We start from the raw sequence: 27,459 nt of genomic DNA on the forward strand, positions 1-27,459 counted from the left end.
ACTTCCCTGACTGAATCCTGTAGCTTTTGCCTTTATAAACCCTCAACACGGACCCCTAAGGGCCGCATGATTTGAGCCTGTGAGCTCGATGCAACCAGCCGGTTTAATAAATCTCCCCTTGAAGGTCTCCTGTAACTCTAGTGTCTCTTTGGAACTCGGTGGTCACTTGACCACATTCTCACTCTCCCCGTCGCGGTCCCGTCCCCCCCCCCCCCGCACCCCCACGTTGCCGTCTCTTCATGGCCCCTCACTGCCCTCTCCTCCCCTCCCGTTCTCTCTCCGTCCCCTGACCCCTCCCAGCCCCGCTCTGCGCGTCCCCGGGGCCCCTTCGCTGTCGCCGCTCCCACACAGCCCTCCCCGCACGGGGCCGGGGGCTCTTCTGGGGACCCCGCGTTCTCGCCCCGAATCCCCGCTCCAAAGAGAGTGTGCTCTTCCTGCACCCGAGCCTCTTATTAAATTGGGTGGAGTCTCAGAGCGGGGGCTGCCCGGCGCGTGACTGAGGCAGCAAACCCGCGGCAGGGGCGTCCCACGCCCGATGGCAGGGGGGACACGGGCGGGGCGGCCTCCGAGTTTCCTCGGAAACCAAGCGGAGCCCCCACCCGGCAGCGAAGCGGGCAGGCTCGGGGCCTCTCACCGGGACTCCGCACTCACTGCTGGGGGTTCTCGGTGTCCGCAGCGACCCTCAGGCTCCTCGCGTGCAGGAATGGGGACGGAAGGGTCAAGTTTAAACCGGGAAGACCAACTCCAGATCCCGCGTGACGTTCGCTACAGCGGCTTCCTGGTCTGTAAGGAACTGCGCGTGCGCATCGCCTCTAAAGGCCAGCGGGTTACCACCCAACTGAGTGCTTCCCTCAGCGGGCGGACAGTGTGCGCCCCTCACCCTTTCCAGGCTTCTCACGGCCTGTAGAGCCCGGACTGCCCCCCCCCACCCTGCTGACTTAGGGACCTGCAGACCCCCTCCTGAGCCACCACCCCATTTAATAAGAGGCCCGGGTCCAGGAAAGTCACACTCTCCATGGGGTGGGGATTCGGGGCGAGAACGCGGGATCCCCAGAAGAGCCCCCGGCCCCGCGCGTGGAGGACTGTGTGGGAGCGGCGACAGCGAAGGGGCCCTGGGGACGCGCAGAGCGGGGCTGGGAGGGGTCAGGGGACGGAGAGAGAACGGGAGGGGGAGGAGAGGTCAGTGAGGGGCCATGAAGAGACGGCATCGTGGGGGTGCGGGGGGACGGGACCGCGACGGGGAGAGTGACAGTAACCGGGGAAAGGAGCGCGAGGGGAAGAAAGGGGAGACACCCCGAGGGGAAGGGAAGGCCGGCAGATAAGGGCGCTCAGGAAGGGGGGCTAGGGAGGAGAAGTGGGGATGAAAAAAAAAAATTCTTTTTTTCTTTGGCCCAATGCATTGACCTTTTTTATTACACATCTGACATTTAATTCATTTAAAAAACCTATTGAAATAAATCTTAGTCTGTTGAATGTCTGCTTTCTTGCAGTAGTTATTAACTTTAAAAATAAGCATTGGTGATATAGCAGAAGCACACCTTATAATTGTTTTATTTTTCCTCCTTTAAGTGAGAAGCGGGGAGGCAGAAAGATACTGCATGCGCCCCCACCGGGATCCATCCACTTTGGAAGCCCACTACTGGTACTCTGCCCATCTCGGGCTGTTGCTCTGCCGTCCAGCTATTTTAGTGTCAAGCTATTGTAGCGCCCAAGGTGATGCCATGGAGCCATCCTCAGTGCCTGAGGCCACCTTGCTCCAATAAAGCCATGGCTGCAGGAGGGGAAGAGAAAGATAGAATAAAGGGAGAAGGTAAGGGGTGGAGGAGCAGATGGTTGCTTAGCCTGTGTGCCCTGACCAGGAATCGAACCCAGGATTTTCACACATCGTGCGGATGCTTTACCACTGAGCCAACTGGCGAAGGCCATAAACAAAGCTTATAATTCTTTGCCAAATATGAGGCAGTCTCAACTTTTTAAATCTTTGATCCTAGAAGTCGTTACATTTAAAAAGATTCCATATAGTTTTCCTTTTAAATATATTGTGTCAAGTTTCAATTCTGAGCCCTGCATCTCTTCTCCAGTCTATCATATGTTGAAACATCCATTGGTATTTAGTAAAGTATATTGGGCTATTTCACTGTGCACTTGGTAAGAGTGTCTGATCTTAGCCGTCAGCGCCTTGTGTCTTGAGTTCATCAAATGTTCAGCAGCTTTTTCTTTTTTTGTGATTTGTTGAATTAGTAACTGAAAAGGTGAAACTGCCCTCATAGTATCCGGAAGTGTGAGATGTGCTGGGTCTGATCTCCATCAGCCATGCTGCTGTAAACAGCTCTGAGGGAGCAGTGCAGGCACCACAGGGACCTAGATAAAGATGCCGTATCATGGGCCAGCAGACCTGCAGAACCACACCTTCAAGTGGAGTGCTCATCCCCAAGGGATCTGCATGCTTGTTGAAGCTAAACCATTCCTTTCTGGGGTCTTATTGATGGCTTGATTTTTAAGAAAGGACATCACCTGCAACATCCCACTCAAACTTGGAGAGGTGCTTTGGGTAGAACAGCATTGTTGTTTTGTTTAGTTCTTTATTCAATTTAGAACATAGCTAGGGCAAGAGAGAGAGAGAGAAGAAAGGGAGGAGTAGGAAGCATCAACTCCCATATGTGTCTTGATCAGGTAAGCCTGGAGTTTTGAACCAGTGACTTCAGTGTTCCAGATTGACAGTTTATCCACTGTGCCACCACAGGTCAGGTAGCACTGTTGTTTTTATCAGCTGCTCTAGGTGATTCCAGGATGAGGCCAGGGATTAGCAGGAAAAATCCTGGAAGCATTTGCTTTCTGTTTTTGTTTTTCATACTATAAATTTTATTTAGAATTCACAGAAGTATCCTGACCAGGTGTTGTCACAGTGGATAAAACGTCGTACTGGGATTCAGAGGACTCATGTTTGAAATCCTGAGGTCACCAGCTTGAGTGTAAGATCATAGAAATGACCCCTTGGTCATGGCTTGAGCACAAAGATCACTGCCTTGAAGGCCAAGGTCGCTGACTTGAGGCCATGGTCTGTGTCTTGAGCAAAGGGTCACTTGCTCTGCTTGTAGCCTCCCCCCTGCCCCATCAAGGCACATATGAGAAAGCAATCAATGAACAGCAAAAGAGCCACAATGAAGAATTGATGCTCATCATCTCTCTCTTCCTGTCAGTCCCCCTTACATTCACAAAAAACAAGTCACAGAGCTAGAAGTGGATTCAGAAAATAGGTTTCAGAAGCAAAAGAGGAACCCTTGAATCTTAGAAGAGAGACAGGCAGGGGTGAGTGGGGAAGCACAGACATGCTCCAGAGAGGAGAGCGCCCAGGATGCATTAGTGAGAGTGGGGAGCAGGGATGGTCAGGGGAGGTGACAGGGTGTTGTGTTGGGTTTGGGCGTTCAGGAGAGCAGCGCCCGTTCTCATTGCTGTGGGAATGTGTGGATGTCTGAGGGAGGACAGACAGGTGAAGACAGGAAAATAATACAGTGTGGTCTCCCTGCAGGAGCACTTGTGGCTGACTCCAGTGAGGAAGGACAGAAGGGTGTGGCCTTTTCAGCAGTTCCAGATTCTTGTGTCTGTGACTGCGGTGGAAGTGGATAGAGAGGCTCTGAGGACACCTGTGGTGGCACATTCTCCAAATGAAGACTTGACTCCTCAATATACTGTCATCTGAGAAACAAGCAGGAGCTGGACGAGGACAGAATGGCTGCTTCTCAGGTAAGCAAAGTGTCCTGCTGAGAAGCTGTGTTTGCTTTTCCTCCGAACTTTAGTGGATTTAGGACCTATAACCTTTAATTCTCTACTTCTGATGTTCCTGCCTAGTGAAGTTGTGTCCATTTGGTTATATTTATTTATTTATTTATTTATTTATTTATCTATTTATTTATTTGCTTTAGATAGTAGAAAGATGGAGGTAGAGAAGGGGGAAGAAGTGGAGAAAATCAGCTTGTAGTAGGGAATATGTGTCTCGACTAGGTAAACCCTGGTTTTCAAATCAGCAACCTCAGCATCCCAGGTTGACGATTTATTGACTGTGCCACCACGGTCAGTCTATTTCTCTTTTTCTTTCTTTTTTTTTTAATGTTTATTTTATTGATTTTAGAGAGAGGCAGGGAGAGAGTGAGAGAGGCGAGAATGTTGATCTCTTACTATATGTGCCTTGGCCAGAGATCAAACCAGCAACCTCTGTACTTCAAGACCAACCATCCGCCGGGGCCCAGGCTCTTTTAATGTCAGGGTCAGCAGCTTATATACTTCTTTTATTTTTCCCAGAGCCTTCTGTGCCTTCTCTCCATCCAGGCTCCCTGAGGGCATGAACAATTCTCACCGTGAATTAACACTTTTTTTTATTATTTAGAAAATTAAATTTAACAGGATGACATTGATTAACAAGAGTGTATAGGTGTTAGGTTGACACTTTCATAGTATTTATGCTATTATGTTGTATTCCCGTCACTTGGAGTCAAAACATTTTCTGTCACCTTGTATTTGTCCTTCCTTTTTATACCTTTCCCTGCACTCCTACATTTATTGTTCTTCCCCTCATTACCTCTTCCTAGTAACCACTTTTTTCGATGTCCCTGAGCCTCCGTTTTATGTCCCACCTATGTGTGGAAACAGTTCTTACCTTTTGCTTATAATGTTCTCAGAGTCCACCCATATTGTCATGAATGGTACTATATCATGTCTTATGGCTCAGTAGTATATTTGGCAACTCATTGATTTTTTTTAATAACTTCAGTTTTAACTTTGCTTTCTTTTATGTCCAAGGTTTACTTGTAGGTGAGATGTTTTTATGGAGATTGTTTATTATCTATATGAATTATATCTCTTTCTTGTGTGTCCATGGTATTTGATTTCTTCTTTTGTGATGGCATTTGAGAGTGGTATTTTTAAGAACTCTAACAAAAAAACAACTAAAATATGAAAAATAAAAACTGATAAGAAAGTCATCAAAAATGTAAAAATTTTATACATAATAAGTAAAATGAAAAAGCACAGAAGAGGAAAAGAAGTAAAAGGAAAATTTATTATCAGGTTTGTGAGGTTACTGTTTTTTCCAGTAGGCGTTTCTGTGCTGCAAGTTTTGGCTCTGAGATTCTTGGGAAGAACTCCTGTGACCTTCCTGTTAGTGATGCAGGCAGGGCCGCAGTCAGTGGTGGGTGTGGCGTATAGTGAGGGTTTACAGGTTCAGCTGTATGGCTCGGTGGCTTGGTGGCTTTAAGGTTCTTGCAATGGTGATTTGAGGTCTCTGGGTGCTCCTCCCAACTTCGCAAAAATTCACGGGACCTAATGTGGAATAGCTCTGTTTCTCAGGGGAGAGAGTGGCTCTGGAGAGCTAGCTGTGGGGTCGGCCACTGCCACTCTTCCTACCTGCAAGGTGAGCGAGTTGGCATCTGGGAGGCTGGGGCACTGCACTTTGTCTCAGTGCAGAGAGTGGGCTGCAGGCAGACCCCTGGAACCTTGGTCTGGACCCTGCGCTCAGTCCCCGCTCCTTAGTTCAGCACCTCACCCTCCGCCCCTCAGCCTCTCTGCTTCTCCCATCTGAAGGAGGCTCAGGCACTGTGGAGTTTATTCTTCATTTCACAGTAAACAAGACCCAGGCAGCATGGCTCTTCCTCTTTCCCACAGGGCAGCAAAGAAAAAGAAAAGAAAAACTTGGTTAGGCTGGTTTCTCTCCTCTTCAGAGCTGACCTTGAGGGCATTATATCTTCCATTTCCATTTTCTTTTTTTTTTTTTCCTTTCTTTCTTTTTTCTGAAGCTGGAAACGGGGAGAGACAGTCAGACAGACTCCCGCATGCGCCCAACCGGGATCCACCCGGCACGCCCACCAGGGGCTACACTCTGCCCACCAGGGGGCAATGCTCTGCCCCTCCAGGGCGTCGCTTTGCCGCGACCAGAGCCACTCCAGCGCCTGGGGCAGAGGCCAAGGAGCCATCCCCAGCGCCCGGGCCATCTTTGCTCCAATGGAGCCTCGGCTGCGGGAGGGGAAGAGAGAGACAGAGAGGAAGGAGGGGGTGGGGGGTGGAGAAGCAAATGGGCGCTTCTCCTATGTGCCCTGGCCGGGAATCAAACCTGGGTCCCCCGCACGCCAGGCCGACGCTCTACCGCTGAGCCAACCGGCCAGGGCCCCATTTCCATTTTCAATGTGTCATTCACTCAGTTTATTCGGTTTGGGGATCTTTCAGGTGCACTGTGAGCCCAGCTGGGGTTACTTCACTGTGTTATAACTGTTCAATTTGTTGAAATTTCAAAGGAAGAGATTAGGGGTATCTCTCGTGCCACCATTATCCTCTAATCACTTTCAAATAATAGAAATATCCCCTTTGTGACAGCAACATGGGAGGGTAACTGTGTCCAACATCCTTATGAAGACTGGTCAGAGGCTTGGGTGTCAGTGAAGAAGGGAATGTAGAGTTTAGGTTCATGTGGCTGCAGTGTCTCCACTGTGGGTCACAATTCAGAAAATGAACCTTCTAAGGGTCCGAAAAACTGAGGAAGGTCTGACAGAGAAGAGCAGATAGAAGAGAGTTGCTCACTAGATTGCTGAGAATGTCTTCCTATTTTAAGGGATTAAACAAAATGTGGGGGTTACATGTGGATAGACATTTGCAAAAATTCCTTTTTTATGATCATTTTCAGATAATTTATTTATGTTGTATGCCTACAATGTCAGAGCAGATAGCTCTACATGAATGTGTATAAAAAATCAATTGCTTAAAATTTTTTTCTAGTGTTATGGATTTTCTTCTTGCTGCTATATTTATTAAAAATGAGTATCGCCTGATCAGGCAGTGGTGCAGTGGATAGAGCATTGAACTGAGACTCAGAGGACCAAGGATTGAAACCTTGAGGTCACTGAATTCAGCGCAGGCTCACCAGCCTGAGCCATGTAGTCACTGTCTTTAGCATGGGATCATAGACCTAACCCATGGTCTCTTGCTTAAATGCAAAATTCTCTGGCTTGAATCCCAAGGTTTGCTCTAAAGGGTAAGCAAGGTTTGCTCTAAAGGGTAAGCAAGGGGGTCCCTCACTCTGCTGTAGTTTTCTCCCACCCTCGTCAACGCACTTAAGAGGAAGCAATTAAGGAACAACTAAGATGCCACAAAGAACTGATGTTTCTCATCTCTCTTTTTTTCTGGCTCTCTGTCTCTTTCTTTCTCTCTGTTTCCAAAAAACGAATTGAGTTTTATTCACAAGTGATTCATGAAAGTACAGAATCATAAAATCTATATTTCATGTTATTTTCTATCATTGTATTTTATTTTTAAGATTTTTATTCATTTTAAAGGGCAAAGAGAGAGCAAGACAGAAAGAGTACGGAGAGAGAAGGCGGTGTAGCATTAGCTCCCATATGTGCCTTGATTAGGGAAGCCCAGGGTTTTAGACCTGCGACTTCACTGTTCCAGGTTGATGCTTTTTTCACTGCACCACCAAAGGTCAGGCTCTATCACTTTCAAATTGTACCCAGTTCTCCTATTATATCTGTGTGCATAACATGTTAACATTATTTGAGATATTTTTTCTAATTGCTTAAGTAGTTTGTTATTATCAGTTACAGAAACTTCTATAGATGCTTATGAGGTTTCTTATGAGTGTGGGCCAGTGTTTGTACTTTTTTTGAAAAATTGTAAATTATGTTTGAAGTAAAACTCAAGGTCTACCCTTCACTGTATATTTCACAAAGTAGTCTCACAGCAAAGGAAGAAGTATCTTGTTCTAAGGTTACGTATAGTAAATTTGTGGTTGCTATACATGCTGTTCTTTGAGAAGTAGAAATTCCATTAAAATGTCAGCTCAAACTCACGTATGCATTTTTCCCTCTGTTTTCTTTATCTGTGCTATTCAGGAGTGTGGCACGTGGACTGGAGACATTGGTGTCTCTGGTAAAATGAGAGCTTGTTAGAGGTGTGGAAACACAGGCCCCACCCCAGAACTCCTGAGTGAGAATCAGCATTTTTTAAAAACAGCAGTTCACTGTTTTCCATGTCAAAATTGAAGAAGTAGTGATATTTACAACTCGTGACTTTTCCACCTGACAAATATACACAACTGATAGTGAGCGATACAAATACAGCACTGACAAATGCACATGCCTGTGTTGATACCTTAATTCTTTTGATAAATTTTACAGGGAGAGAGAGGAGAAGCCATGAACTTGCTGATTCGCTTATTTATTAATTAATTGGTTGATATTTTGTATGTGCCTTGACCAGTAATCAAACTTGCCACATTGGTATATCAGAAGGATGTTCTATTCAACTGACGTACCAGGTCACGGTGATGCCTTAGTTTTAAAACTCTCTTTTTTGAAAGTTTAGTGTGTGTAGTGCATTTATGGACATGTGTAATCCTCCTTACTCAGCGTTAGAAAATAAGTTAAGGAGTAATGCTGTATAAAAGATTAAGAAAACAAACCATGACAAAAATTTTTTGAAAAAGAGTATTGTTGCCTGCCCAGGTAGTGGCACAGTAGATAAGGCACTGAACCAGGATGTTGAAGACCCACATTCATTCTTTTTTTTTTAATGTTTAATTTAAATTCAGACTATGAGATGAGTAGCTTCTTTTGTTGTTGTTGTTTGTGATAGAGACAGAGAGAGTCAGAGAGAGGGACAGACAGACAGGAGGGGAGAGAGATGAGAAGCATCAATTCCTTGTTGCAGCACCTTACTTGTTCATTGATCGCTCACCCATATGTGCCCTGACCGGGGGGGGGGGGCTACAGCAGACTGAGTAACCCCTTGCTCAAACCATTGACTTGGACTCAAGCTGGTGAGCTCTGCTTCAAACCGGATGAGCCCACGCTCAAGCCAGCAACCTTGGGTTCTCGAGCCTGGGTCCTTCGCATTTCAGTCCAATGCTCTATCCACTGTGCCACACTGCCCGGTCAGGCTAACGACCCACATTCAAAGCTCCGAGGTCACTGGCTTGAGCGTGGTGTCATAGACATGTTGCTGGCATGAGTCTAAATGTTGCTGGCTTGAGCAACAGGTCACTGACTCAGCTAGAGCCTCCTGGTCAAGACACATATCAAAAAGCACTCAGTGAACAACTTAAAGTCATACAGCTTGAGTTGATTCTCCTCATTTCTCTCAAACCAGTTTTTGTGACCTTCTTTCTCTCATACACACACTCAGGAAATATATCTATTGCTGAGCGAAAATGATCTTACTGAATCATTTTCTTTCAGGACAAAACCTCTTCTAACCCTGTTTTCATGATAAAAGGAATTATGAACTCAGATTGCGGACTTTCATTAATGTGTCTTTTCTTCCAGAAACCATTGACCTTCAGGAATGTGACCTTCAGGGATGTGGCTGTGTATTTCTCTCAGGAGGAGTGGGAATGCCTGGACCCAGCCCAGCAGAAACTGTACACGGATGTGATGTTAGAGAACTACAGGAACCTGGTCTCCCTGGGTGAGGATGACTTCCTTCCTGAGTTTATTCTCTACCTACAGCGTTTTGTTTCCTTCATTAGGGGGAACATCACGTGGGAGCTTCTGCCTTGCAGGGTAGATTTTAGAGTTCTGCTGTGAGGGAACAAATATGGGTTTTGCTGGTGTAGAAACAAAGTCTTCATGATGCACATTAATTAGAACTCAGTGTATGAAAACTTATATGTTGTCTAGAATGATTAAGGTGCTATCACAAAACAGTATTTTGGAAAGTTATTCTCTAGAACATTGTAATATTGTACCATGTCTTCTTACCTGGGCACAAAATGAATTAGAAATTGGAGCTGGGAAGGAAAATAACACTGTCCTTCCACACAGGTAGGTGGGATGAGGAAGCAGATGAGGCAGGGAAGAGATCTAAAGGTCATGGAGGAAGCCAGAGTTTACAGTGTGGTTGGGAAGCTGCTGCAGTGGAAAGGGCTGTGAGAGGCCCAGGTGTATTCTGGTTGCTATCATAGAGGGACAGCTCGTCTCCAACACGTCCTGTGTTCCGACATCCTCTCAGGACTCTGCTTTTGCTCTAGTGACCTCTGTCATCACATTAGCAGGGGGGCCAAGTCTAAACCTTGGACTGAGAGCTGCCATGATGAGTCCTCTTCCAAAGCTTTGGGCACCACAGAAAAAATGTGCACATACCTGAGGAATTACATGATGAGCCATTTTTTCTCTCACTTGGAGTTTTTAATGAAAGTGGTTGAGATCCTCAAATTGGTTGCAGAAGTTTCAGGAATCCTGTGGACTGACGCTATGTTTTCAGATGTCTCCTTCCTTGTTTCCTTCCTTCCTTCCTTCCTTCCTTCCTTCCTTCCTTCCTTCCTTCCTTCCTTCCTTCCTTCCTTCCTTCCTTCCTTTCTTCCTACCTACCTACTTACCTAAAGAAAGGATGATAAGAAGCATTAGTACTTTTCTGCAGCAACATACTTGTTCATTGATTGGTTTTTTAATGTGCCTTGATGTGGGGATACAGCACAGTGAAAGACCCCTTGTTCAGGCCAGCGACCATGGAGTCATGTCTATAATTTCATGCTCAAGCCAGCTTAAGCTGGTGAGCCCACACTCAAGCTGGTGACCTTGGGGGTTCAAACGTGGATACTCTGTATCACCGTTCTACATTCTATGCACTGTGCCATTGCCTGGTCAGGCCAGATTTATCATTTCTAATTCTATGGATGAGTCACACAAGACCCTACATAATATACACTCAATGATTTCATTACAACCCAAAGCATCTCCCCAAAGTGTGAAGATCTAATTCTGTTTTAATTCAAAATGTTCTTTTTCTTAGTATGAATTATCATTATAAATTTCTGGTCTAGGCCTTGGCCATTTGGCCCACTTGGAGAGTGTTGGCTTGGCATATAGATGTCCTCAGGTCGATTCCACTCAGCATATAGGGAAAGGGATCATCTGCTTCTCGACCCTCCCTCTTCCCCCTTCTTTCTCTTCTTTCCCTCTTTCACTCTCTCTCTCCCTCATTAAGCCATGTCTCATTTGGCTCCACTGTATTATACCTGGGCTCTATGGTGTTTCCAACTCAAGCACTAAAAATAGATCAATTGCCACCATGGCCCCTGTTGGGCAGATAAAATGTATTATGCTCACTTTGTTAAAGTGGCGCTGCCCACATGGAGGCCGTTGCCCAGGTTATATTAATGTGTGTCTCTGTGGGCAGGCAGAATCCTTGTAGCCTGGGGCTTGGTTTTGGGATTAAGCCTTTCCCACCCATTTTGATGTGGGGTGGTACAATCCAATCATGCCTCAGAGAAGTGACTTTGTATTAGATACTTCCCTATTTTGTATATTGGATTAAAGGTTTTGAATCTACACTATAAAATGGGGGGCAGAACGAGAGCTTGCTCTCTTGGTTCCTGGGACGATTAGCATGAGAGAGCAGAGGGAGCACAGGAGAGAGCAGAAAGAGGCCACGTGGAAGAGGCCAGGAGAAGGAGCCAAGATGGCGGAGTGTTGAGTGAGAAGCCAGTTTGTGCAGAGTTTGTATCTGGGATAAGGAAGGAGATGGGGAATGAGGAGAATAAGGCTGGTGAGCTAGAAACCTTTGATTCTAGGAAACTCGGATAAGTCAGTGGCTTTGTGAGCACTGAATGTGAGTGGGTTTTGGAGCCCAGTGTGTGTTTTTTGCTTGCCCGCTGAGTGCAAGCTAGGATTAAAGACTATGGCCCATCAGCTTTTGGCTCCATTGTTTCTTTACCGACTGTCCGAATCCAGTGCGAACCTGCATGGGCCAGGCTGCTGTGATGGTGGTAGTGGCCCTGGCTCCTGGCTTTACAGCCCCAGATGGATAAACAACCGCTTCTTATGGGAGTTTTTAGTTGGATCACATCGAAGTGCATGCATAATTCTACCTTCCCTTTTTTAGCTTGGAAAAGAAGAAAAAATATTTCCAGTCTGTATTTTTTAATTGTCCACATTAATTTTATGTCTCTACTTACCTTATGGAGTCCTTCAATAGCTACTGTCATAGTGTAAAAAAAATACCTGTACCTCAATTCCATAGGTTTACATAGAGACACCAAGTTCAAGTGAATTTTGAAGAGTTTTATTAAAGGAGGAGATTTATTAAAAATACCGGTCACATACAGTCGACATGAGCAGTCTGGAAACCCAAATCATGTGCTCCCCAAACATTTCAGGGGCTGTTTATATGCCCTTGATCACACATGGGTGGGGGAGAGCATGACATCATGGCACTAGCTTACAATATTTGTTTAGGGGATACACAGAAACATTAAGACTTTCAAGGTGTATCGCCTAACCTGGCAGTGGTGCAATGGATAGAGCATCAGACTAGGATGCAGAAGGACCCAGGTTTGAGACCCTGAGGTTGCCAGCTTGAACACAGGCTCATCTGGTTTGAGCAAAGCACACCAGCTTGGACCCAAGGTTGCTGGATTGAGCAAGGGGTTACTTGGTCTGCTGAAGGCCTGCAGTCAAGGCACATGTGAGAAAGCAATCAACTGATGATTGATGCTTCTCATCTCTCTGTTCCTGTCTGTCCCTCTCTGACTCTCCCTCTGTGTAAAAAAAAAAAAAAAAGAGAGAGAGAGAGAGACTTTTAAGGTAACACAATCAAACATGTTTTCAAATCTTTTAGGTTTCCTCTTCCCTTTTTTGCCTAGAATGGTGTTTCCCAACGTGGGGCCCACGCCCCACAGGGGGGCAATTCAATAGTTAAGAGGGGCAATTTGAAAATGGACTCAACACGACTTTAACTCTTTTGCCCCGGGCCATTTAAATGCAATGCTAGATATCGGTGCCAAATTTAACAAAAAATGCAATTCTTAAATAATTGCGGTAAATAATTATTAAGTATAGTTTCGTTTGACGAGACCAAAATATCAACTGGGTGATTGGCTGGCGTCGTCTAGTAAACTTCGTCCTGGGTTAACTGCGGAGCATGCCGTCTGCCGCGGGGAACCCCGGATGTTTTAAAAACTCGCTAAACAACGCAGTTATTCTCACCTAATTGGCCCATCACAACTTCTGTAGTGTTTCACATCATTCAGTTGGTGTTAATTTGAAATAAGTGTCAGTCAAAACTGTTGTAAAAGCTCGTTGATTTAATAAATATACATATATATTGTATAGATATAATTGGTAAGTATTTGATTTTATTTTTATCAATATTAAACTCTTTATTAAGTACTTCTTGCATCGGGGCTAGAAAGCACTAATATTTTATAAATATTATTGGGGCTATAATACTGCATGAATGACAATTTTAATTTTAGAAGCATAACTTGCCAGAAAATTTTGTCAAGTGGAAAAAATATAGATACGTTTTGATTTGCGGTGGTAGTGTAGTAAATGTGTTATATACATTTAAATAAATATGAATTTTTAGTATATGTTTACTCTATGTCACATTGAATATATTTTAACACATATTTTAATATTAGTTTTTAATTGATCTTATTTTTATTTCTTATAGCCCATAGTAAAATGAGTGGTGCAAGCAAGAAAAAAACTCGTCAATATTCGGAGGAATATTTAAAATTTGGGTTCATACCCACTGTTCACGATGAGCGGATTCCTTTTTGTCTTTTATGCCAGCAATGCTTGACCAACCAATCAATGAAACGAGGTCGTCTTGAGGCACATTTGAAGGTGAAACATAGTGCTCATATTAATTCAGATTTGAGTTACTTTAAAACTTTAAAGAAAATTTTTGAAAAAGAACAACATTAAAGTCTCTATTTACTGCTCATACTTCAACTAATAATCATGTTCTTGAGGCTAGTTATCAAATTTCTTTATTCATCGCTAAAACTGGAGAAAATCACACTATAGGAGAGAATTTAATAAAACCATCAATATCAGCATTTCTTAAAACGGTTCTTGAAAAAGATGACAAAGATGTAAAAGCTATGCCACTCAGTGACAATACTGTTAGCAGAAGAATAGACGAAATGAGTGAGGATATTGAAAAACAACTTATTGAAAAGCTGAAAACAAGAAAATTCTCCTTGCAAATGGATGAATCAACTTTGAGAGACAGTGAGGCAGTATTGATAACTTACGTAAGATATATTGATAAAGGACATTTTGCTGAAGAAATGTTGTTGTATAAAAGATTAAAAAGCACCACTACCTCCAAAGATATATATAATAAGCTAAAAAACTACTTAGATGTCAATGATATACCAATGAAAAATATAACATCTTGTGCTGCAGATGGTGCTCCCAATATGATGGGCAAGAAAAATGGCTGCTTAAAATTGATGAAAGATGCGAATCCAGAAATGATTCTTGTGCATTGTGTTATTCATAGGGAAAACTTGGTAGCTAAAAACATTTCTCCTGTTCTGAATGAAGTATTACATACAGTAATAAAATGTGTTAATGCTATTAAAGCTAGTGCCAAATGTGAGCGTCTTTTCAAGCTATTTTTTGAAGAACAAAATGAAGACCATGTGAGACTTTTACTTCATACTGAAGTCAGATGGCTATCTAAAGGAAACTGTTTGAAAAGATTTATGGAACTGTTTGATACTCTTAGTGATTTTTTAAGCGACAAACCTGAAATGAAGTATCTGTGAACAATAGATGGTAAAGCGTTTGTGAGTTATTTAGCCAATATCTTTGAAAAACTAAATATATTAAATAAGCAACTTCAAGGAACAAATAAAACTCTTGTCGATGCAAAAGCAAAGATATTTGGTTTCATTACCAATATTGAGTTATGTCAGAAACATATTAACAACCAAAACTTTAAACAGTTTCATTGGCTCCAAAAATGTGAAGTAACTGATACCGCTTTACTTGTTATTGTCAATCATTTGAATATTCTATCCGCTGATTTAAAAGAAAGATTTTCTGATTTAAAACAAATTGATTTCCCAATATGGATGATGCAGCCAATGTTAGTGGATTTGTCTGATATATCAAATATGCAGTATCAAGAAGAACTCACAGAATTGCAAAATAATGAGTCAGTTAAAGCTTTATTTAATATCAAAGGAGCGATGGCATGGCTTTGTGAGGAAACAGAAATCAAATACCCAAATTCAACCAAATGTGCAAGAAAACTATTGCTACCATTTCCATCTTCATTTTTAGCTGAATGTGGATTTATTGCTGTAAATGATTTACTGGTAAAAAAAGAAATCGGCTGGATATAACACAACGTGGAGACTTGAGACTAAAGCTAACCAAATTGGAACCTAATATAAAATCTCTGTGCAGCAAGCATCAAGTGCAAGGATCACACTAAATTAAAATAATAAATTAATATAGAAAAATCTGCATTAAAATTATTTGGAATTTAAATTTCTGTTTTTCATTATATGTTTTGAAATTTTACTTACTGTGTTTTGTTAACAATTTCATAGTGATTTCTTCTAGAACCTATCATTTATGTTTATTAAGTGAACAAATCAATTTTTTAATGTTAAAAATTATGTATGTTACATAGGGGGGGACATAAAAATTTTAGAAAGGTTAAGGTGGGGCATGGCACAAAAAAGGTTGGGAAACACTGGTAGAGGAATGTTACTCTCAGGATTCCAGGAAGGAGGAGGAACAACAATCAATGTAGGGAGATATTTAAATTCTGTTTCCCTTTGACAGGAAAGAAGTTTCTCGGTTAACCTTTATTTTAGATTTAAAACTAAATGACTCATTTTCTTGAAGCCAGAAACTTCTACATTCTTCTCTCTCCCCTCCCTAAAGGAGGGACGGGACAGGAAAGCCTGACCTTTTCTCCTAGAATATTAATATTGCAGCTTTTTGGTACCTTACAACAATAGGTGACCTTGGAGTATTGCCAGCAGGTAGGAAATTATCCACTGTTACCTGCTTTCATCATCACTGTCATTCTGTAATTCTTTCATGTGCAGTTGAGAGCTGCTGAGGACTGTGTCTTTTTTTGGTTTTCACTTTTGATGAAATCTTTGTCATATTTGTGCTTTTGTTTTGGGGACCGAAAAAGAAACAGGGTATTTTGCAATTTGGAGACTGGGGGACAGAGGTGCTGTGAGCTGACAGTCTGTCCATCCCCCCACCTCACCTAAGTTGCAAAAGGCTGTGTTGCTTGTCCTGCCTCCCATGTTCCCTGGAAGGACTGGAAGGAAGTAACTTCCTTATGTTTGTTAAGTAATGGTGGGGGGGTTCCTACATGTGTGGAGTTCTTGGGTTGCCTTGGAAACATCACTGAATTGCTGATTTCCACCTTGCCCAGGATAATAAAGAAGGATGTGGCTAGGGCAGTGGCCATGTTTTTGCTGCTGGACTAGGGTGGTAATTTCACTGCTGGCAAGAAGCTGTGGCTTCCTACTAAAATGCATCTTATATATATATGTCTTTAGTTCTTTGTCTGTTTCATTTAGTTTCCTACCATTCCTGCTTGAAAGCCTGGAATATACTTGTTATGCGATGGCAACATTTTTGGATTCACAAGTGCTGATACAACATGCAGAATTGTTCTCTTTGAGTGGTGGGATAAGGAGTGGGATAAAAGTGTTCTCCTTTAAGAAGTGGGATACTGCATTATGGGGCACTTCCTATTTAGGAAGCGGCTTTGTCCCTTAATTAAAGTTTATTTTAGGCAAAAGCAATGATAAGCATTTTTATTTGCTTTGTCTAAATGTTTTTTTCTTATGGTGTGCTTAATCTTAAATGTTTACACATTAGTCTGTGTATGGAAAATAGCCATGGCCACCATCATAGCTGCCTGGCCCGTGCAGGTTCGCATTTGATTCAGACAGACAGTAATGAAACAATGGAGCCAAGAACTGGTGGCCCATTAGCTTTAATCCTAGCTTGCACCTGGTGGGCAAAAAATATACACAGTGGGAAAACACTTCCCTTTCCATTCAGGGCTCCCAAAACCACTGACTTATCTGAGTTTCCTAGAGTCAAAGGTTTCTAACCTCACCAGCCTTATTCACCTCTGTTCCCCATCTTCTCTCTGCAAATACTGCACAACTGGCTTCTCCCTCAGAACTCCACCATCTTGGCTGCTTCTCCTCCTCCATGTGGCCTTTCTCTGCTCTCTTCTAGCATGGGCTTCTCTGCCCCATTTTATAGTGTAGAAATCAAAAGCCTTTAATCCAATATACAAATAAGGAAGTCTCTGATACAAAGTCACTTATCTGAGGCATAAATGGGATTTCTCATAAGAGTGAACCACCCCATATCATCCAACAGTCAAGGGTGTGGGGAAAAGCCTAGTCTTAAAACTAAGCCTTAGGTTATAATGTCTTTGCTGGCTTACAGCCTGTCTCCCACACCCAATGCAAACTATAAGTGAGCAAACATATATATCATATTTACAAACTTATTTGACCAACATTCCACCCCTTTTGCTGGCTTCACATCTAAAGCAGGTATTTCTGCACAAGGAAATTAGGCATATTACACAAATTACAAAAACATGACAAATCATACAATTTCAACAAATACAAAGATACACTTCATCAGTCTCTGAGCACTTTGCCAAAAGCGCCAAATGTCCTCTGACTTCTTTCTAGCCATGGGGAAAGCTTCCCAGGGCAGGGGAGTGCTTCCAGCAAAGCCACCCCCACCCCCATCAGGGTATTTCACATTGTCCAAAATCCATAAGTCCATCCAACAAAGGAGCCAGTGCTCAATCTGGTCATAGTCCAGGAAATCAGTCCACGCATATGGGGTCTTAGCCACCCCCCCCCCAATCCCTGCCATCCTGGCAGGTCTTATACTGTTCAGGGAGGAACTCATGGCAATGGCAGTCAGCATTTCCATCTCTGCTCCAGAGACCATAATGGCATCCACCCCATGTCCCAAAATCACAGACCTACCAGGGGTGTAGTAGGTACTCCTTGCTGTTGGGCTCTCACCTTCTGGAGACTTTGGATTGCAACTCCAGCCCGATTCTTATCCTCCAAAGAGGAACTGAAAACACCAGCTCACGCAGCCAGGCTTGAGCTCCGGGCCGCTGCTGCCTTCTGCGCTGCGGGCCTTGCAGCTCCAGCCCCAGCGACCTGCCGCTGCTGGCTCTTCACAACGTCCAGGGCAACATCCAAGTGAATCTTGTGAACCAGATCAGCCTCCTCCTGTGTTTTCTCCAGCTCTAGGGCCAGCATCTCTTTATCCCACATTTGCTCCAGCTCCTTCTACTGCTCAGTTTGCAGGTCCCGGGCAGCCTCTTCCACAGAGTTCTTGGTTTCCTCACACATGGCTGTAAAAGTCAGCCAGCCTACGGTCCCCAAAAGGACAGCCATGGGGAACCATAACAGTAGCCAGTCCTCTACTCCACTGCTCAAAGGTGGTGGTGACTCCATACTGAACTGTCACAGACTACACCAAATGTAAAACCAGTACCTGTGGGCACCATCATAGCTGCCTGGCCAGTGCAGGTTCACATTTGATTCAGACAGACAGTAATGAAACAACGGAACCAAGAACTGGTGGGCCATTACCTTTAATCCTAGCTTGCACCCAGCGGGCAAGAAATACACACACTGGAAAAACACTTCCTTTTCCATTCAGGCCTCCAAAGCCACTGACTTATCCGAGTTTCCTAGAATCAAAGGTTTCTAACTTCACCAGCCTTATTCACCTCTGATCCCCATCTCCTTCTCTCTGCACAAACTCTGCATAAACTGGCTTCTCCCTCAGAACTCCACCATCTTGGCTGCTTCTCCATGTGGCCTTTCTCTGCTCTCTTCCTGCATGAGCTCCTCTGTCCCATTTTATAGTGTAGAAATAAAAAACCTTTCATCCAATATACAAATAAGGAAGTCTCTGATACAAAGTCACTTATCTGAGGCATAAATGGGATTCCTCATGAGAGTGCACCACCCCATATCATCCAACAGTCAAGGGTGTGGGGAAAAGCCTAGTCTTAAAACTAAGCCTTAGGTTATAATGTCTTTGCTGGCTGACAGCCTGTCTCCCACACCCAATGCAAACTATTATTTATTTATTTATTTTTTACAGAGACAGTGAGTCAGAGAGAGGGACAGACAGACAGGAACGGAGAGAGACGAGAAGCATCAATCATTAGTTTTTCATTGCATGTTGCAACACCCTAGCCGCTCACCGACTGCTCTCCCATATGTGCCTTGACCGCAGGCCTTCAGCAGACCGAGCAACCCCCTGCTGGAGCCAGCGACCTTGGGTTCAAGTCGGTGGGCTTCTGCTCAAACCAGATGAGCCCGTGCTCAAGCTGGCAACCTCAGGGTCTCGAACCTGGGTCCTCTGCATCCCAGTCCGACGCTCTATCCACTGCGCCACCACCTGGTCAGGCAAAATATATAATATTTATAAACTTATTTTGACCAACAGTCTGTTTGAATTTTACAACTTTGTAATGCTTTTTTAATTTAGAAATAAAGGTTATTTTTTGAGGTGGATTACAGCCTTATTTTTATAAGATTATGTGAAATACAGTATACCAGAAAAAATTTCTCATGTCATTTGAATATCCTTATTACAATTACACTTGTCAGTTATTGTTGAATGATTGAAATGCATTGTCTAAGAAATTTTCTACTGTATAATGTCATGATGCAAACTTTTTGCTTTTTGAGGGTATACTCAGTTATAAATTATAGTTAATATAGAAGAATTTTTGATCACTGGAATGATTATATAGTTTTCAAATTCTGCAGATTAATTTTAACTACTTTCAAATGTACAGGATAGGGGCTAGACCTTAATATGCTGTACAAAATTTAAAATTATTCCCCATGATATTTTCAAGACCCAGCATAGTTAATACAGTATTATTTACTATATACCTCATGCTGCACTTTACATCCCATGACCGTTCTGTAACTACCACTGTGTTCTTCTTCAGTCTCCCAACTCCCCTGCCCTCTGGCAGTCATCAGTCTGTTCACTGTACCCATGAGTCTTTTTCTGGTTGTTTATTTATTTATGTTCTTTAGATTCCAAATATTATTGACATATGGTACATGTGTTTCTCTGCCAGACTTATTTCACTTTGCACAATACCTTCTATGTGTGTCCATGCTTCTGCAAATGCTATAGTTTCATTTACTTTTATCATTATTTTATTTCTTAACATTATATTCACATTGTTGATTTTTTTTGTTTACAATGACTCTGATTCTTTTTTCTTCATTTTAAGATGACTCCCCCTATACATTTCTTTTTAACTGTGAGAGAAAGCAAGGGGGATCACAAGCATCAACTCGTAGTTGAGTCACTTTAGTTTAGTTGTCAGTGACTACTTTTTATATGTGCCTTGACTGCATGTCTTCAGCTGAGGCAGTGATGCCTTGCTCAAGCCAGGACCTTGGGATCAAGTTAGTAACCATGGAATCGTGACGATCCCATGCTCAAGCTGGTGAACTTGATATTATTTTCTCTTTTTCTTTGTTTTATTTGTTTTTTTGTTTGTTTGTTTGTTTTTGTTTTGTGTTTTTTTTTAGTGAGCAAGAGAGAGAGAGAGAAGGACAGTCAGAAAGGGGCAGAGATGAAAAGCATCATGTCATAGTTGGAGAACCTTAGTTCATCAGAGACAATGACTTCTTGCTCAAGTTAGCAATTTTGGGCATGAAGCCACCAACCCTAGTGCTCCAGCCAGAGACTCCACTGTTAAACTGGTATGCCTGCGCTTTAGCCAGCGACCTTGGGATTTTGGACCTGGATCCTCAACATTTTGGCAGATGCTCTATTATTTGTGCCACCGCATGGTCAGACCTGCTATCCGTGCTCTTAAACTTTTGAGCCTACACTCAAAGTACATGAAGTCACATTCAGACCAGAGAGCTCAGGGATTGAGATGGGTACCTCAGTATCCCAGGTTGACACTACCCATTGCATCATCACGGTCATGCTCTTTCTGTTATTAATCTCTCTTCAGTAATGCAGTCTCTGTGTGCTTGAACATTTACTTTTTAAAAATTGGTCTTTACAGTACATTCACCATGTACTGCCATTGTCTTGGCACTCTGTCATGAAAAACAGAAATGGTCTTTCAGGAAGCAGTGAAACATCCAGTTCATTGAGCATACAGCACTGCCATTTCTGTGTTTCTTGAGAAGAAACTTGTAATTGGGAATGTTCTTACCATATCGCCCTGGTGTGCTTTGGTGTTTCAGCAGATATTTTTTATAATGGATATAAGTTTTTATTTTTCTCTGATGTGACTTTTTTTTTCTGATGTGACTTTTTTCATTGTTACCTCTCATGGTCTTGCTTTGAACTCTTAACCTGCCTTTGGCGTACTTAAAATGTAATTTTGTCAGTACTTGTTGGTATGACCATTTACCTTGTGTCATAACTGAATATTTATTTTGTATCTTTCAGCTATGCCATCTGAAGACAACCAGAGCTTGTTACAAAATCAAGGCACAGATTTGTTCTCTAAAACACTATTGGTAAGTTATTGAAGGTATGATTTTGGTAATGTAAACTTAATGAAAGCCTTAGAAATTAAGGAAGAGTGCTGACAAGAAAGGATATTAATATGGACAGAACTAACCTGCCTCAATTATTTTTTGTTGTTATATTTATATACAGTGTGTCTGTAAAGTCATGGTGCACTTTTGACTGGGTCAGGAAAGCAACAAAAGATGAAAGAAATGTGAAATCTGCACCAAATAAAAGGAAAAAACTCTCCCCAAGTATAATGTCAGTTTTTGTTTTAAGATCAATAAGTAGCTGTATTATATATTTTGGTGCTCCTTGGTTTGGTGCGTATATATTAAGAATTGTTATGTCTTCTTGATTCAGTGTCCCCTTAGCCATTATGAAATGGCCATTTTTGTCTCTGAGTACTTTTGCTGTCTTGTAGTCAGCATTATCAGATATGAGTATTGCTATCCCTGCTTTTTTTTGGATGTTATTTGCTTGGAGTATTGTTTTCCAGCCTTTCACTTTGAATTTGTTTTTATCCTTGTTACTTAGATGAGTTTCTTGTAGGCAGCATACAGTTGGATTTTCTTTTTTAATCCATTCTGCTACTATGTGCCTTTTTATTGGTGAGTTTAATCCGTTTACATTTAGTGTAATTATTGACACTTGTGAGTTCCCTATTGCCATTTTATAGATTGCTTTCTGTTATTTTTGTGTCTTGTTTGATCCTTCTTTTTCGTTTTCCTATCTTTTGTTTTTATTTGGTTGTATTCTATACATCTTTCCTCTGTTGCTATCTTTTTTAAATCATGTGCTTCTGTGGTGATTTTTTCAATAGTGGTTACCTTTAAGTAATGAAAAGGGTTCCTACCCTGTTCATTCTAGTGCACTATTTTGTGAGTACTTTTGCATTCCATCGTCCTTTGTTACTGTTAATCTCCATCCTCTCCCCCCCCCCTTTCTTTTTGTTGTTGTCACAGTTTAAATTTGGCTTTATTATGTTCTTCTTAGGGCTTTTACTTGTGGCTTTGTTTGGTTTTTTTTTGTTCTTTGTATCTGATTGGAGAACGCCCTTTAGTAATTCCTGGAGTGGGGGTTTTCTGATGATAAATTCCCTCATCTTTTCTGTATCTGTGAATGTTTTTATTTCTCCTTCATATTTGAAGGATAGCTTTGATGGGTATAGTATTCATGGCTGAAAGTTCCTCTCTTTCAGGACTTTAAATATTGGGGTCCACTCTCTTCTAGCTTGTAGAGTTTCTGCTGAGAAATCTGATGATAATCTAATGGGCCTTCCTTTATATGTTGTATTCTTCTTTTCCCTGGCTGCCTTGAGAATTTTTTCTTTGCCATTGGTTTGTGCCAATTTCATTATGATGTGCCTTGGAGTAGGTTTGCTGAGGTTAAGAAAAGTAGGAGTTCTGTTTGGTTCTTGAATTTGAGGCTTTAGTTCTTTCCACAGGCTTGGGAAGTTCTCATCTATTATTTGTTTGAGTATATTCTCCATTCCATTTTCTCTCTCTTCTCCCTCTGATATACCTATTATTCTTATGTTATTCTTTTTGATGGAGTCAGATCATTCCTGTAGGGCTATCTCATTTTTTTAAATTTTTGAGTCTCTTTCTTCTTCTCTCTGTTGTGCCTCAAGTTGCTTGTCTTCTATTTCACTAATCCTACCTTCTATCTGGCCTGTTCTATTAGCTAAGCTTGTTACTTTGTTTTTCAGCTCGTGAATTGAGTTTTTCATCTCTGTCTGATTTGTTTTTATAGTTTCAATTTCCTTGGAAATATATTCTTTGTGTTCATTGAATTGTTTTCTGAGCTCCCTAAATTGCCTTTCTGTATTTTCTTGTATATCTCTGAGTATTTTTAGGATTTCTATTTTAAATTCTCTGTCGTTTAACTCCAAGGTTTCCAATATATTAAATTTTTTCTCCACAGATTTTTCCTCATCTATCTGTGTTACCTCTCTTTCTTTTGTATCTATGATATTCGATTTTCTCTTCCTTAATGGCATCTGAGGGTGGTTTTGTTGATAGTATTAATGATATTTAAAAAAGAATAAAAAGTTAAGGCCCTGGCCGGTTGGCTCAGCGGTAGAGCGTCGGCCTGGTGTGCGAGGGATCCGGGTTCGATTCCCGGCCAGGGCACATAGGAGAAGCGCCCATTTGCTTCTCCACCCCCCCTTCCTCTCTGTCTCTCTCTTCCCCTCCCGCAGCCAAGGCTCCATTGGAGCAAAGATGGCCTGGGCGCTGGGGATGGCTCCTTGGCCTCTGCCCCAGGTGCTGGAGTGGCTCTGGTCATGGCAGAGCGATGCCCCGGAGGGGCAGAGCATCGCCCCCGGTGGGCAGAGTGTTGCCCCTGGTGGGCGTGCCGGGTGGATCCCGGTCGGGCGCATGCGGGAGTCTGTCTGACTGTCTCTCCCTGTTTCCAGCTTCAGAAAAATACAAAATAAATAAATAAATAAAAAGTTAAAAAAATTAAAAATTAAAAAGAGTTGTTTTTTTAATTAATAATTAAATAAAGAAAAATAAAATAAAATAAAAATTTTAAAAAAAGAAATTGTTCCCCTTCTCCTTTTTTACTCTCCTCTCCTCTCCCCTCTTTCTTAAAAAAATCTTGTGGTGAACTGTGAAGTATATTGTACCAAATAGAATAAACAATGCCTATAATGAAGGGCCTGAATTGGGGAGAAGTAATAAAGGGGGGGAAAAAAAAAGAAAAAAAGAGGGTATGGACCCACTAAAAGCAAATAAGAAAAATATTTGGGTCAAGAATAAAATGATTTGCTTTTAGGTGTTGGTTGACTAAGAGTTATGATGAGCCTGACCTGTGGTGGCGCAGTGGATAAAGCGTCGACCTGGAAATGCTGAGGTCGCCGGTTCAAAACCCTGGCTTGCCTGGTCAAGGCACATATGGGAGTTGATGCTTCCTGCTCCTCCCCCTTCTCTCTCTCTCTCTCTCTCTCTCTCTCTCTCTCTCCCCCCTCTCTCCTCTCTAAAATGAATAAATAAATTTTAAAAAATAAATAAATAAATAAAAAGAGTTATGATGAGAGGAATAAGAGGGAAATAGGAAAATGGGGGGACAAATAAAAAAATTACTATTGTATTTAGTGGAACAAGAACTAGATAAAATGGAGAGCCAGGAATGGGAGCACTGCTAGTGAGTTAAAAAGGTGAAGTAAAAACCCCCCAAAATGCCACAAACATAAGTTTGAGTCTCAGATAAGATACTTTGTTTGTTATTGAGGTTTGAATGAGAGGAGACATAAAGGAGAAAGGAAGAAACTAATATAGAGGGAGAAAAGAAAAAGAGAGAGAGAAAAAAAGAGGGGGAACCACTAAAAGAAGAAAAAAGAAAAAAGAGGAGAGAGAGAGTTAAGGGTTTTGGAGTGCAGCCCTCATAGAGAGAAAGGAAGAGGAAAGAAAAGATAATGGGAGATGTAACACTTATGGGTAGTGTAGTTCAAGGAGAGGAGAGAGTAAGACCGGCAGAGAGTTAATCGGCCAAATTGGAGGAGGAAAAAAAAGTATCAAGAATGAAGATAAGAGAAACAAACGAACAAATATAATAAAATGGGATAGGTTATAAAGTCTGCAGATTATTCTTGATTTTGAGAGGTTATCTTCTTGCTTTTTCTTTTCTCTCCCTCTTCCTGGTCGGTGACTCTGTACCCTGGGTTCTGCCCCTTTGGCACGCTCAGGTAGAGGTTTGCAGTTGATAAGTCTCTATGGCAATGTCATGTATTGTGCTTCAGTCTTGTTGGCAGTTGAGGCTCATTAGCATTTATAGGCTCCGACAGTGAGAGAATCCATGTTCCTGGAGCCTCTCTCCTAGTCTTTTCTTCCTCAATTAGTAGCCTGATAATCTAGCTATGGGGTTGCTGCTGCCTCTGCCTGGATAGTAAGAGGCTCAAAGAGCTGGCAACTCCCCACTCTATTCCCACTAAGCACAGGGCTCTGGGTAAGGCTCTGTCAGTCAGAGCTCTTAGCATAATCAGGTGGGGCTTCCACCCACTCAAAGACCTCTGGCTCTGACACTCTGTCCGGTAACACAGGTGGGCGCCCACTCCCAGGGCACTTGGAGGAAACTCTCGCTCACTATCTGTGCGCAGACCAGGATATCAGGCCGGCAGTCTCACACTCTGAGTGAAACCCCCACCCACATGGAAAAGTTCCAGCATTGGAATTGGCTCTTGCTCTCTCCCCATGCACGGCTTTTTCAGGGCACTGTGGTAGCCCAGAGATTCTGCTTTTGGCCCACACAAAGGCCCCTGACTCTGCCCCTCTGTGAGATAACATGGGCGCGCACTGCCAAGGCACTCAGAGGAATCTCTCACTCACTATCTGTGTGCGCAGACCAGGATATCAGGCCAGCCGCATCACCCTCTGAGTGAAACCCCCGCCGGCATGGAAAAGTTCTAGCGTTGGAATTGGCTCTCACTCCTTCCCCGTGCGTGGCTTTTTCAGGGCACTGGGGTGGCCTGGAGATTCCGCTTTTGGCCCACATAGAGGCCTCTGACACTGCCCCTCTGTGGGATAACATGGGCACCCACTCCTGAGGTGCTCAGAGGAATCTCTTGCCCACTCTCCGTGCGCGCCGACCAGGAGATCAGGCTGGCCGCTCACAGTTTGAGTGAAACCCCCGCCCGCACAGAAAAGTTCCAGCATTGGAATTGGCTCTCACTCCCTCCCCATGCGCGGCTTTTTCAGGGTGCTAGGGCAGCCCGGAGATTCCACTTTCAGCCCACACAAAGGCTTCTGACTCTGCCTCTCTGTGGGGTAACACGGGCGCCCACTCCCGGGGCTTTCGAAGAAATCTCTCGCCCACTATCTGCGTGCGCCAACCAGGAGAAAGGGGAAAATGGCTGCCCCACTTGTCTTCTTTGTCTGGGTTTGGTGCGAGTGTTAGCTTGTATTGACTGGGCTGCCACAGGCACAGTTTTTCCTCGGCCTGGATCTCCGTGCCACAGCCTGGTTCGGCCGTTTGTGCCACGGCCTGGATCTATTCACCCCCTTTGCCCACCTTAGTTTCTATATTCTCAGTTCCTAGTGAAAGCAGCCCTGTTTAGGTTAGTGAGGAAGGTGGAGCATTTCTTACTCCCTATTTCCTTTGGGGTTTGATTATATATTTAGTCAATTTTTCGCTCAACCATACCTTCGGGTGTATTGCAAAACATCTGGAGGCTCCAAGGATAGGTTTTTCTGTTTCTGGTTGAAGATCTTGTCAAGTTTTGGGGGAGATTTATTGGTATCGCTTCCTACCATGACATTACTCTGACGTCATCCCTGAGAAGCCTTTTAAATGTAGGGGATGTGGAAGAGCCTCTGGCCATTTCTCAGTTTTTAATGAACATCAGAGACTTCATAATGCACAGAAGTGCTATCAATGTAGACAATGTGCCACAGCCTTTCACCAATCCTGAAGCCTTATTCAAAAACAGAAATTTCATACTGGACAGAAATATTACATTTCTAGGGAGTTTAATAAGGTTTTTGTTTGGTAGGGGGATTTTAACATTCAAACATTTATTCTCAAGAGAAGCCTTACAGATATGGAGGTTGTGGCAAAACCTGAAATGACTTCTCTTTCTGAGCAATAAGCTACATACCAGAGAGACACCTTGTAATTGTAAAGTATGTCACAAAGCCCTTTATCTGCATTGTAAACTTGATGAACATTGCAGAATTAAGGATGGATATGAACAGTAAAAATGTCAGTAATTTAACAAAACTTTTAAACTTTGTTCAACCTCATTGAAGATCAGAAAATTAAGCCTTAAAATTCTATTTCTGTTAGAAAATCTTTGTCCTTATATATGTCTTATTCAATATCTGACAATACTGGATAGAAAAGGAACAGACATAAAGAATATGGGGGAGAGGGCTGGGAGAAAAAGGTAAAGGAATTAGGCGAAGAACAACAAAAACAGAAACACAGACACAGACATAGACAGCAGTGTGGTGAAGACCAGTGGGAAAGGGGGGGAGGTAGAAGAGGGAAAAGGGATGGGAACACACAATACAATATAAAGATGATGTATTAGAGAAGACAAGATGGCGCTGGAGTAGGCGGACGTACCAACATCTACCTCCCAGAACCAACGTGGAATACTGTAAAGCCAGGAGCCAGGGCCAGGGCCACT

General features: G+C 42.8%; 2 protein-coding genes and 1 pseudogene across 5 annotated transcripts in view; 2 read left to right on the forward strand and 1 right to left on the reverse strand.

Annotated features, from left to right (window-relative positions):
• LOC136399334 (zinc finger protein 91-like) overlaps positions 1-27,459 on the forward strand; it is a 944,498-nt gene that overhangs the window by 232,044 nt on the left and 684,995 nt on the right. The window lies entirely within an intron of this gene.
• The window catches only part of LOC136399322 (zinc finger protein 91-like), a 388,962-nt pseudogene that overhangs the window by 29,110 nt on the left and 332,393 nt on the right, over positions 1-27,459 (reverse strand).
• LOC136397147 (zinc finger protein 525-like) lies at positions 653-16,240 on the forward strand. The gene is made up of 5 exons (XM_066371731.1): positions 653-781; positions 3,530-3,744; positions 9,309-9,450; positions 13,438-13,603; positions 16,186-16,240. The coding sequence occupies exons 2-5, from the start codon at positions 3,730-3,732 to the stop codon at positions 16,238-16,240; spliced, it is 378 nt and encodes a 125-aa protein (XP_066227828.1). The 5' UTR covers positions 653-781; positions 3,530-3,729.

Source organism: Saccopteryx leptura, chromosome 3 (genome assembly GCF_036850995.1).
Source record: "Saccopteryx leptura isolate mSacLep1 chromosome 3, mSacLep1_pri_phased_curated, whole genome shotgun sequence".
In the NCBI taxonomy this organism is placed as follows: Eukaryota; Metazoa; Chordata; class Mammalia; order Chiroptera; family Emballonuridae; genus Saccopteryx; species Saccopteryx leptura.

What these genes read in the sequence shown, in the direction of transcription:
- LOC136397147 (XM_066371731.1), top strand. An exon ending in CAGGAACCTGGTCTCCCTGG is followed by an intron (nt 9,451 to 13,437) that starts GTGAGGATGACT and finishes TATTTCTTATAG; the next exon opens with CCCATAGTAAAATGAGTGGT. An exon ending in AAACGAGGTCGTCTTGAGGC is followed by an intron (nt 13,604 to 16,185) that starts ACATTTGAAGGT and finishes CACCTTGCCCAG; the next exon opens with GATAATAAAGAAGGATGTGG.